This window comes from Cricetulus griseus, chromosome 2, assembly GCF_003668045.3.
Source record: "Cricetulus griseus strain 17A/GY chromosome 2, alternate assembly CriGri-PICRH-1.0, whole genome shotgun sequence".
Lineage (NCBI taxonomy): Eukaryota > Metazoa > Chordata > Mammalia > Rodentia > Cricetidae > Cricetulus > Cricetulus griseus.
In genome coordinates, this window is record NC_048595.1 from 16,423,470 (window position 1) to 16,436,241 (window position 12,772).

At 51.2% G+C, this 12,772-nt stretch overlaps 2 protein-coding genes across 2 annotated transcripts; both read left to right on the top strand.

The window, feature by feature from the left end:
- The first annotated feature begins 1,110 nt into the window (after positions 1 to 1,110).
- Positions 1,111 to 3,107, top strand: C1qc (complement C1q C chain). The gene is made up of 2 exons (XM_035439145.1): positions 1,111 to 1,291; positions 2,551 to 3,107. Exons 1-2 carry the CDS (start codon positions 1,111 to 1,113, stop codon positions 3,105 to 3,107), a joined length of 738 nt encoding a protein of 245 aa, XP_035295036.1.
- Positions 3,108 to 10,224: 7,117 nt separating this feature from the next.
- Positions 10,225 to 12,023, top strand: C1qb (complement C1q B chain). Its single transcript, XM_035438986.1, has 2 exons — positions 10,225 to 10,405; positions 11,443 to 12,023. The coding sequence occupies exons 1-2, from the start codon at positions 10,225 to 10,227 to the stop codon at positions 12,021 to 12,023; spliced, it is 762 nt and encodes a 253-aa protein (XP_035294877.1).
- Positions 12,024 to 12,772: the final 749 nt, after the last annotated feature.

Here is a 12,772-nt window from a genome sequence, read left to right on the forward strand (position 1 = left end):
ATGGGAGTGTGGAAATGCATGGAGGTGGGGGGGCCCCTGAAAAGGAAGAGCTCTCATGTCCTGGCACCCCACATCCAGTGGGGAAATGGATCTGCAGAGCAGCGATTGTGCCTACTGATCAGGGAGTCCCCAACAAGAAAAAGCTGAGGCTCTGGCTCGATAGCCAGGCCAGCTGATGCAAAGCAAGCTCGCCCTGGCATCCTTCCCTGAGCCTGACAAAGGAATGGGTATGTGGATGTTTCTAGAATTAGTCCACCACTTGTTTCTGGGGAGCTGATGAACACAGGGGTCATCCTGACAACTGTTCAGTGTGTGACTTAGGGCAGACCTCAGTCTCCTCTTCTGGAAGAGGGACTAACCTCACCTCAGGGAGATGGAAGGACAATGAACCTCAGGCACGGTGAGTGTCATATAATGGCCACCCTGCCCTTGGGGACAGCTGGGCCTTGGGTTCAGGTCTAAACACACACACACACACACACACACACACACACACACACACACACACACACACACACACACAGAGGCAGACACGCTTCCTGCTGTTCCCAGGATGAGGAGATAGCAGACACTTCCTCATTTTATCACACGTGACCTAGAACCAGGGAAGGAAGGGGTGGACAGAGGTGTCACTGTGGTCAGCCTGGCTCAGAACCTAAAAGAAAGTGTGAAGTCAGGAAAAATTGCTGGAAAGAGGATGTGGGATTAGGGTGATGTGGGGGGTGGAGGGGCACCAGAGCCTGCTCTGGGCAGTTCTCTGTCCATCCTGACACAGTGTCCTCCTGTCTGGGAGAACAGGACATCTCTGTGATTAGGCCTGAAGTCCCCTGTACTCTCAGGTGAGGCTGGGACCCTGCCCCGGTGGGAGTGAGGCACAGTTCCCCCCCAGGCCCCTTCCTGAACCACAGGGCCAGAATTAGCTGTTTGCTGAGCCCAGACCTGGGCCTTAGAAGAGACGCAACTACCCACCCGTCCATCATCTATCTAACCATCATCTGTGGATGGGTGTGGACTCCCAGGGTAAAGGGCTATGGAGGTAGGGCAATGAGGATAAGGGCAAGAGGGGAGCTCAGCACTAGCTCCCCCTTCTCCCCACAGCCCCTCCTCAGGATGGATGTGGGGCCCAGCTGCCAGCCCCAGCGTGGACTCTACCTGACTCTGCTTCTGCTGGCTCTGACACTCAGGAGCCAGGCCAACACCAACTGCTATGGGATCCCAGGGATGCCAGGCTTGCCGGGAGCCCCTGGGAAGGATGGGCATGATGGACTGCCCGGGCCCAAGGGTGAGCGAGGTGAGTCTGTGAGCCTCTCTTTCCGCTGACTCTGGTGACCTTGTAGCTTGTTGTCCTCATTTGCCTCATCCTGTGGAAAGGGGTTAAGGAGAGCCCCTGTCCCTGCAGGCAGTTATCAGCCTGCTAACTATGCAGGTGGACACTTAGGGAAGGTGGTCCACCCTGGCTGCTTTGGGTGCACTGACTGTAGGGTCAAAGCCACACCCACCCACCACCTCCCTTCTTGCCAGCTTACACAAATGTCTTTAACCGCACAATACCTCAGTTTCCACATCTGTGAAACTGGTGCTGTGGTCCTTGCTTCTCAGGGTGTCACAGCTTGGAATAAGTTTGCGTATGTGGCAGGTTAGATGGTCTCTGCCAATCAAGAAGCAAGGGGCAAAGTAGTCAGGACTTCACCCAGAATGCTCTGATGGGTGCCCTGATGTGAGAGAAGGGCCAAGGAAAGGAGTGGGCAGCTAGGGTTAGGTAGGAGAGGAAGGCAGGTGTGGTGCTCCCTTCCCCAAGTGAGCATGCTTCTCTGGGACGTCAGTGGTACGTGGGCATGAGAGATGCTGGGTGTGACTGAACAGCGCTCATGAGGACAGAGGAATGTGGTGTGGGGGTCGGGTGGGGGTGGGGCTAAGGGAAGGTACCCTTAGGAATGTCATACTGCCCTCTTCCCCCTAAGCTACCAAATGGAATCTTGGGACTCTGGAAGGAATTACTCACTTCAGGGGAGCCAGTGAGCTGCCCACCCCACCCCAACCCCCTCCCCCGCCGCCGCCGCTGTCCCCAGGGCTGCACTTTAGGGAATCCTGTTCATAGTTCTGTGACCTCCCTAGGCACTAGACTCAGCTCTGGTGTTCTCTGAGCCCACTGCATGTTCACCTCCCAGAGCAGATAAATGTCTCAGTCATGCTTTACAAATGGGAAAAGCGAGACTCAAATGGTTTGCTTCTTTCCTTTGCAAATGTCAAAACCGGCGTCGAGAGATCAAAGCAGCCAGCTCAAAGTCACATAGTGACTCTTGTCCCTATGTCCTTCACTACCCCTGGGGACCCTCTTCTGCTCCCTCCACCGCAGATTTGGAAAGTGAGACAGGGATGGACCAAGTTCAGGTCTTAGCAGAGTCCCCCCCCACACACACACCTCCCGGCCTCTTCTTCCTGGTCAGAGCCATCTGGGAAGTACAGGCTACATAGAGGTCATTGACAGACCCACTTGGGGTCCCCCTTCCTGTCTCCTGCCTAATCACTTCCTGTCTGGTCTCTCTTTAGGAATCCCAGCTATCCCTGGGACACGAGGACCCAAGGGTCAGAAGGGTGAGCCTGGCATGCCTGGCTATCGTGGAAAGAATGGCCCCATGGGGCCCTCAGGGTTGCCAGGGGATCCAGGCCCCAGGGGACCTCCCGGAGAGCCAGGTGAGGAGGGACGATACAAACAGAAGCACCAGTCAGTGTTCACAGTCACCCGGCAGACAGCCCAGTACCCAGCAGCCAATGGCTTGGTCAAGTTCAACTCGGTGGTCACCAACCCTCAGGGGGATTATGACACCAGCACAGGGAAGTTCACCTGCAAAGTGCCTGGCCTCTACTACTTTGTCTACCACGCATCACAGACAGCCAACCTGTGCGTGCAGCTGCTTCACAACAGTGCCAAGGTGACCACCTTCTGCGACCACATGTCCAACAGCAAGCAGGTCAGCTCGGGAGGAGTGCTACTGCGGCTGCAGAAGGGCGATGAGGTGTGGCTGGCGGTCAACGACTACAATGGCATGGTGGGCACTGAGGGCTCCGACAGCGTCTTCTCAGGCTTCCTGCTGTTTCCCGACTAGAGTGGCCAGCCAGATCCAGCCCCCAGGCCCCCCACCTCGACCCCTCTGCCTCCTCCATCCTCACTCAGACCCTTCCACACTGCTGACCTCTTCCTCCAGGAAGTCCACCTGGCTCCTGATCCATCAGCCGGCTGACTCCTCTGAGCTTCTTCAGGAGCCACCTGCTGGTCCCATTCCTGTGGCAGTTTACCAGTACCTTGAGACTGTTGGTTTGTCTCAGGTGGGGAGATAAATAAATAGATCACTAAATATACATGGCCCGGATTTCTCACTGGAAAGCCTTGAACTTGGCTTGTACAGTTTTGCTGAGTGAAGGGGTGGTTTGGGATGAATGAATGAATGCTGAAATGGGCACGGTAATGACTAAAAACAGAACAAATGAATGAGCCATTCTAAGCCCATACTAGCTAGCATGTAAGTCCTTCTCATGCATCCAGGTGCTTAGCACTCATACTCATGTTCTGAGATGAACGCGGATACGTGGATAAGAGAGAGGAGCAGCCCCCTGATGGCTGACACACAGATTCTAGGAATCCCAGGAGGCTGTCTAAAACATGGCTGCCCTTAAGCTGCCAAGTATGGGCTATGAAATTCCTGATGCCAGGGACTGCCCACTGCAGTCTTCAGAGGACCAGGGAGATTCATCGGGGACACCTGAGTTCAGAAAATGCAAAGTACTGACAAAGGTTAGAGAAACTAGCTCAGCGGTTAAGAGCGCTTGCTGCCATGCAGAGTTTGGTTCCCAGCACTCGGCAGGCAGCTTACGAATGCCTGGAACTCCGGGGTATCTGATGTCCTTTTCTGGACTCCACAGTCACCTGTACTCATAATGTACCATCCCCACCACACACTTAAAAATAAAGCTAAAAAAATCACAAAGTGCAACTGTCTGGGGCAGAGAGGTATGAAGGAGCCCCCCCACCCTCCAGCCTGGGAGAACCAGTCCCAACCAGCTGGCATCTCAGTCTGCAGCATGAGGCTCAGGAGGATGCAGCTGTGCCTGCACCCCTGGCACCAGGAAATAACAAATAAATAAATAATCCTCAACTCAGGTGAATGAGTGTTCTGGGGCCAGTTTGGTCCTTTCAGCCTGCAAAGAGTCACTTCACACATCCATGCCTTCACCCTGGCTGTCCTTCATGCTATAGAAACTATCCACACACCTTTGGGCAATGTCCTTCAACCAAGATCATCCTCCTCCCTGACTCCCCATGAGACCCCACAATGCCTCTCATAGGCTTGGACCCTGAACCTAGTTTTCAAAGTCAGGTAGTAGTGCAGAAAATCAACTAAAGACATTCAAAACAAAACTAGGCTTTTGCTTTAAGGCAGCAGTAGGTGGGCTGCCCTGAGTCTGGTGCACATGGTCCGTGGAACAGCTTTTGCCACCTCTTCATGGTTCAGCATTTCCCTCAGCACTGTGAGCAGCCCTGTGTGGGAATCCTGTGATGCCCCCTGGTACGCAGTAGCGGCTCAAAAAATGGGTGAGGTGGCACAGAGGGAAATAAAGATGCATAAAGATGCATACACACGTGCACAGGAGGAAAACACACACACACACACACACACACACACACACACACACACACACACATACACACACTCACACACACATACACATACATACACATACATATACACATACACACACACCACACACATACACATACACACACATGCATACACACACACATACACAAATACACACATGCACACACATACACACACTCACACACACATACACACACACATACACACACATACACACACATACACACACACACACACACACACGCATACACACGCACACACACACACACAGCAGAAGGCCAGGGCTGAGGAACCCCACCTAGCTCACTGCATCTGGGCACTCGGCAGGGCCGGCATCCCCAGCTGTCCCTCCATCAACTACTTAGCAGTTCACCCAGCAATGCCCAGTGTGATAAATCTTTCTTCTCATTTTTCTTTGGCTAAAAACAAACAAACAAAAACAATGTGTTGCTTATGTCAGCCATGGAGTCAGAGCCAGGGCCTGTACTTGGGAAACAACAGGGTTTTTCACCCCCACCCTTCCCTCCATAATTGTTTCCTTGTCCTTGTTACATCAAGATGAGCAGACCTTGGAATATGCCAGCCTATTGGCCATGTGGGGGACGTGGGTTCTGAGGGCTGGGACAAGGCAGGAAGCACAGAAAGACCTTTACTGATTGTAGGGGACTTTTTTGGGCAACTGGGGTTTCTCTCCACATTTAGGTGTCACTCTTTATCAGGAAGTGAAGGAAGAGATACCACTTCTCACTTAGGGACCAAGGCTGAGGGACTCCCCCTCAGCTCCTGACCCCTAGGTATAGACCCCACCTGCTCCAAGCTTGGCTCCTCTTCATATGGATAGTACTGTGTCTGGGAGCACTTTGGCCCTGAACTTTTAGGGTTCCTTCCCTGTCTCACCAACAGCCCCAGGAGACAGGCTCCCCCGTCTCTGATGTAGAGCTGAGGGACCTCCAGTTAGTAATGTGCTTAACTGACATGATTGAAGAGCTGGAGTTCAAACTTGAGATGACCGCCCAAATCCCCGCTGCATCTGCTTCCTGTTCTCCACATGCTGCTTCTCCAGGTTCAAGTTCAGGATGAACCTGTCCTTCTGGCACTCGCTCCGGAACAAGAGACTCTGAGAGCCTAGATGGCATGAGACCCTCAGGAGGACGTCATGATGCACACCTGTAATCCCAGTATGCAGGAAGCAGAGACAGACAGGTTTTGAGTCTGAGGTTAACCTAGACTACATAGTGAGACTCTGTCTGAGAACTAAATAAATAACAGAACACGTAGCCCTCAGCTCTCTCTCCTCTTGTGGACATGGATGAGCCTAGAGACCTGGCTTCACCTTATTTACCCCCTCTTCCCCTGTCCTCATTCCCACCCATAGTTAACGCCCATGGTTAATGCCTCATCTCCATCCGCAGGCAACACTACAAGCCGAATACTGACCCCCCTCCCCCCCAAGCTCTCTGGCTTCAGGCCCTGCCCTGGGAGATGGCTTTTGAAACTCACCGATTTTCTGTGGCATTTACCACAGAAATACTCAATGTCCATCTCCAGCCTTCCCTAAAGGGACGATCCATAGGAAAGGACTCATTGCTACTCGATGGGGCCTTCTCCCCAGGCTATAGCTCACAGTAACCGGCCACAAATAAAAAGCTCGTAGACTCATGCCTCTGAGCCTCGGTTTCCCTGAATGTAAAAAGAGGGACAGGGTGGTCACAGTGACCTCCAAGCCTCTCTGCAGCTCTTGCTTGGTGTCGTCTCTAGACCCCCAATGCAGCAATCCCCTGCCTGTGGCTATTATTGTCAAGGGCTCTGAGCCCTGTTGGGAGGGGAATGAATAAGTAATGAATACATTTAAAATTCATTATTGGATTATTTTCTGAAGACAGAGAAGAGGGTAGAGGTGGAGAGTGGGAGGCAGAGAAGAGATAAGGCCAGAAAGGGGACATCTAGGACATGAAGTGACATTCACAATTCACAAGTTGAGTACTCTAGTTTGCTCTGTCCCATCTCCAATCCTGCCTCTATCCTCCTGGAGGTCTGTGAGAGCCACAGTGTATATAGCCATGGCTCCATCACATAGTGGGGGAAACTGGGGCTCCCCCGGGTTCCCTGTATTGAGAGCATTTAGCTGGCAAGTGGCAGGGTCTCTGGCTCTGAAGCCAGGGCACAGGCCTTAGATGGGCCTCTCTGCATCCATGGAGGAACATTAGTCCCCACAGAAGTCATATGCTCACGAGGCCCTGGCAGGCAAACAGACCACTGGGGACAGTCCCTAAGGACAGACTATTCCCCCCCTACCCTCACCCACCCGGATGCTGAGTTGACGAAACCATGTTGGCCATAGCCATCATTTACAGTAATTTCTGCCACAGGGGCAGAAACAGGACCTGAAACTGCCTGAGAGCAGCAGGATGGGGGGCAGATGGGTGAGAGAGTGGGGTCAGTCTGTTGGGCCTTGGGAGGGGACACCAAGGGAAGGCCCTTCCTGCCTCCAGGGACCCATACTTCCGCTTTCTGCAGACAGCAGCAGGCTCTGGGCTCTGAGAACCCACTGCTGTCTGGCCTGGAGCATTATAGGACATTAAGACTCCGTCCGTCTGTATTCAGGTAAGCACGCCAGGTGGATTAACTCGCCAAAACAGGCCTTGCTTCCAGCTATGAACACCTGAACTATAAAATGGTCTGAATTCTCAGAGCTCAAGCCCAGATCCACAGCACAGGCTCTCTGGGGTGAACTAGAGGTGGAGGTGTCTGTGGCTACGTGGGCACAGAGGATGGGTAGGCAGCATGTAACAGGATCACCTGGGATCTTTGTCTCGGGAACCATGGAGACTTAAACCAAATACCACTTCTGTCTCCTGCATGCTGGTCATATGCAGCCAGTCTTATAACCTCTCTGGTCCCAAAACCCCTTGGGGGAGAACAGAGCCTTTTATGTGAGCAGTAAACCCTGGCAGAGACCAAGCTTTATGCTGTCAGCAGGGCAGAGGCAAAGGCTGGATAAGAACCCAGGCCTCTTCAGTCCCATGTCGTCAGCAACTGGAGTTGGAGGTCATTGTTGGTTAGTCCTGAGTGACAAAATCGTATCTGCAAAGGATACATGCTACCCAAGGGACCTTCATCCTCCCTGTACCACCTCAGTTAATAAGGCTGACAGCCCTGGAAGCTAGAAATGAACCATGTCAAAGAGACCAGAGAAGTTAAACACTTGTCTGAGGTCACACAGCCAGGGAGCTGCCGACGGGAGTTCGAAGCTAAGTTGGTTTGGCCTATGCTACAGTAGAAAAAGAAGAGAGGCTGTTACAATGGGCTGGCAGAACAGATGGGTAGTCCAGCCAAGAGGTTTTGAAGGCCTCCCCACATCTGAGACTTGAGACCCCCTAACAGAGACTAGAGATTAACACTGTCCCCATCTTATGGAACAGTAAACTGGCTAGAGAGAAGTCCTGTCATAGCCCTGCCCCTGAACAGCTTGCTAAGTGTTTCTGGGAGGTATTTTCAAATGGCTGAGCCTCAGTTTCCTCATCTGTGAGATGGGCAGTCCATCACAATTCCCCTCTCAGATGCTGTGAGAATCCTGCTGTGGGAGCCACAGATTCTGTGAGAGCTCAGGGTTTCCCGTTCTCACCAGGGTCTTCATAGCAATGTGGGAGAAAGGCAGTGAACCATTTGTTCGGTGCACTGGGAGTAACCGGGCGGCAGGGCAGGGGGCTTCCTGGAGGAAAAAGCCTTGACCAAAGGCTTGCAGAATGGCTATGGTGGCCTGCTCAAAACAGTCCATGGCTTTCTTCTCAGCTCCCTGGGATGAGAAAAGGGCCACATAGCTCTCTCACTGAGTCACAGTCCCCTAGGAACCTCTGTGCTGTGCTGAGCCTTTGTGGTCTATTCTCTGTCTTAACTTGGGCCACACTATCTTTCCTCCTGCAACATTCAATTTTTATACTTATTTTATTACTAATATTTTTTAAGAATTAGATTTATGCCATGCAGTGGTAGTGCACACCTTTAATCCCAGAACCTGGGAGGCAGAGGCAGGTGGATTTCTGAGTCTGAGGCCAGCCTGGTCTACAGAGAGAATTCCAGAACATCCAGGGCTACACAGAGAAAACCTGTCTCAAAAAATTCATTAATTAAATAACAATAATACACTGGATTTATTCCTTTTATTTTGCCTGCATGTATGTATGTATGTATGTATGTATGTATGTATGTATGTATGTATGTATGTCTACCACATGCTTGCCTGGTGCCTGCAGAGGTCAGAAGAGGACATCAGATCCCCTGGAGCTTTAGTTATAGACAGTTGTGAACTGCCTTGTGAGTTCTGAAAATCGAACCTGGGTCTTCTGCAAGTATAAGTGTTCTTACCCACTGAGCCATTTCTCCAGCCTGCTATTTTTATTAGTTTTGATTATGTGTGTAAGTGTGTGTGTTTTGGGGTGAGTGCAGGTGAGAGAAGGTGTCTAAGGAGGCCAGAGATGTTGCATTCCCTAGAACAAGAGTTACAGGCATTGGTGAGCTGCCTCATGTGGGTGCTGAATACTGAACTCAGGTCCTCAGCAAGTATTTTTATTCTCTGAGACACATTTCTGGAACGTTCAGATCTCAGCCAAAACATTTCTTGTCTCCTGTGGAGAAGCCAGTCCTGCTGAGATAAGCCCCTCCTACCCCAGCCCATCCCCCTCCCTCAGGGCACCATTGTCCACCTTCCAGAGCACCCATCAGTTTGTGTCATTTCTAATCGTTCCTTCTTAGTAACAAAGGACTTTGGGGGCAGAGACCATCTGCCTTGCTGTCACTGTACCCTCAGGGTCTAGTGTATGAAAGGCATTCTGTAAACATATGGATGCAAGCATGCACACACACATGAATACACGGGTGCATGGATGCATAGGTGAATGCATGGGTGGATGATGGAATCAATGGATGGACGATTAAGTGGATGGACGGATGGATGGACAGATGCACAGACAGATGGATGGATGGACGGATGGATGGACAGATGGACGGGTGGTTGGATAATTGGGTGCATGCATTCCTAATACATGTGGATACAAGAGTGCATGGATGAGTGAATGGAGAATTAGATAGGCGAATGGCTGAATGGTAAAAATGAATGAGGAGAAAGGTGAATGAATGAATGGATGGCTGGAGATATGTATGGTGGCGGATAGAGAGATGACTGAAGAGATCAGGAGGTGATGAATAGGTGGGCAGACGGAGACTAGATGAATAGTTGGAGAGATGGATAGATGGGTAATTGGATGGATGGGTTGATGGGTGGACTGATGGAAAGAAGATTATTAGATGATGGATAGATGAATAGTTAGAGACATGAATGGATGGACAGATGGATGGGTTGTTGAATGGATGGATGAAGAGTTGGATGGCTAGGTGGAGGGATGGTTATTTGGAATGATGGATAAATAGACATCTGGGGAGACGGACAAATGGGTAGATGGGTGGGTAGATGCATAAATGAAGGGATGGGTTAATGGATGATGGGAGCTACCAAGGCAGTAACTTTCCACATGTTCTCACCCTATAGGAGTCCCCAGAGGTGGAACTGATGAAGACGTGGGGGTACATGGTCTCAACGCCATTGTTATTGCTGTTCCTGGGCTTGCTCCATGTCTCCTGGGCCCAAAGCAGCTGCACTGGGCCCCCGCGCATTCCTGGTATCCCCGGCATCCCTGGGGTTCCTGGCTCTGATGGCCAACCTGGCACTCCAGGGATAAAAGGAGAGAAAGGTACTGCACACATTGGAAACACACTAATGTTACTGGCCATGGCCACATCTTCTACATCCCGAATCACAGTCGTTTGCCTTAGAGATTGCACGAGAATTTGATACTCCAGTATCTTTCCAGGAAGGGCTTCTGTTTGCCCCTTTGCAGACAGGGAAATTGTGTGGGAAGGCAGCCCAGGTAGTAGTGAGGCTCAGGCCCAACAATGGATTCTCCTCCATGCTAGGACAAAGTGGTACAGTGCCTCAGTCCTGCGCTCACCCTGCCCTCCAGGATAAGCAGCCGTCCTCATCTGTAAGTCAGGGCAGGTGAGGACTGGAGAGGCTCCTTGCTATGAAGATCCCTCTAGAAATGTAGTTTCATTTAACCCATGAGCTATGAACCTCTCTTTGTGGCAACCTCTCTTCTCTCAGAAGCCCACTACATCCTTACAGTTTCTCAAAAATACAACCATCCCTATTTCATAGATGAGGAAGCTGAGCCTCAGAGACTGTGTCTCATTGTGTTTAGGCAACACAACTAAGAATGGCAGTCATTACATAGGACACGTATGTGTCTCTAGAGCATACACCCTTGGCACTGTGCTCTGATTTTCCACTGAAATATCCCTTCTGTCTTATGATGGCAGCTTAGAGTGATGACGTGAGAGAAATTTTACCATCCACAACTAGGTGTAGCTAGAGGAGTGCTGTGATCGATTAAGGATGTCTGCTATGGGCTAGGAAAGAGAAGAGATAGCATGTATGCTGTGAATTCATTGCCCCTGCATCAGGATTAAGCTTGACAAAGGTGTATATGCTGAGGACAAGAACAGGGCCCATATCTCCATGCGGGTGACACTTACTCAACCCCTGGGCGACTGTCAAACCCAACCCAGAACTAAAGATCTGGAGTAGAGGGAGACTAGGAGGCTCTCTGGCATGACCACTATTTTATAGTTAGTAAGTCAAACCCAGAAAGGTACAAAGTCCCAGCCCAATCTCTTCCTTTTGTCACAGTGACTTCTAGATTTCTCTTTTCTCTTGGTTCTTTTTCTCTAGGGCTTCCTGGACTGGCTGGAGACCATGGTGAGTTTGGAGAGAAAGGGGACCCAGGGACCCCTGGGATTCCAGGCAAAGTTGGTCCCAAGGGTCCTGTTGGCCCTAAAGGTGCCCCAGGACCCCCTGGAGCCCGTGGTCCCAAAGGTGACTCAGGAGACTACAAGGCTACACAGAAAGTAGCCTTCTCTGCTCTGAGGACCATCAACAGCCCCCTGCGACGGGACCAGGCCATCCGCTTTGAAAAGGCCATCATCAATATGAATGAAAACTATGAGCCTCGCAGTGGCAAGTTCACCTGCAAAGTGCCCGGCCTCTACTATTTCACCTACCATGCCAGTTCCCGAGGGAACCTGTGCATGAACCTCGTGCGCGGCCGGGATCGGGAACGCATGCAGAAGGTACTCACCTTCTGTGACTATGCCCAGAACACCTTCCAGGTCACCACAGGCGGTGTAGTCTTGAAGTTGGAGCAAGATGAGGTTGTTCACCTGCAGGCCACAGACAAGAACTCCCTGCTGGGCCTTGAAGGAGCCAACAGCATCTTCACTGGCTTTCTGCTTTTCCCTGACATGGATGCATGATCACAAGGTCAAATCATACCTATTCATGACCATCTCCTGCCTCCTTACCAACAATCCTCCCTGTACCCCTGACATCACCCCTGGTCTGCCCGAAGCGCAGGTCAGAGCTCTGTAGATGTTACAGAATAAATGGGTAAATAAACCTTGAAGGCCAAAGGACAGTGGTCTAATTTGAGTCTTTGTCCCAGGACCTGTCTCATAGGAGAGCTGAGAAGTGCTGGTCAAAGAATGAATGAACGAATTTTCACAGACTGGGGAGGTGTCTCAGTCAGTAAGGTACTTACCTTGCAAGCATGAGGACCTGAGTTCAATCCCTATCACCCACGTAGAAATGTTGAGCATGGCAGCATGCACTTGTATTCTCAGCACTGGGAAAGCAGACAGGGGCGTGGATCTCTGGGGTTCGCCAGCAAGTCAGTCTAAGAAATTAGTGGGCTCCGGTTTCAGTGAGAGAGCTTGTCTCAAAGGAGGTTCCTGAGAAATGACACCACATGTTGTCCTTTGGCTTTGCACATCTGAATGCACACTTGCTCATGAGCACGCACACACACATGCACGCATGCACACACGCATGCACACGCATGGTCGCACACATGCCTACACGTTTATGTACAAGTCTCCAGTTACCCAGAAATGAATGGAAGGCTCCGTTGTGGTTCTCTCTGGACCAGCACACCATGGAAGGCAGCACCAGCACATCTGAGCTCTGCCATTTTCCTCACTCTCCTGATACGGGATGCCCCATACCT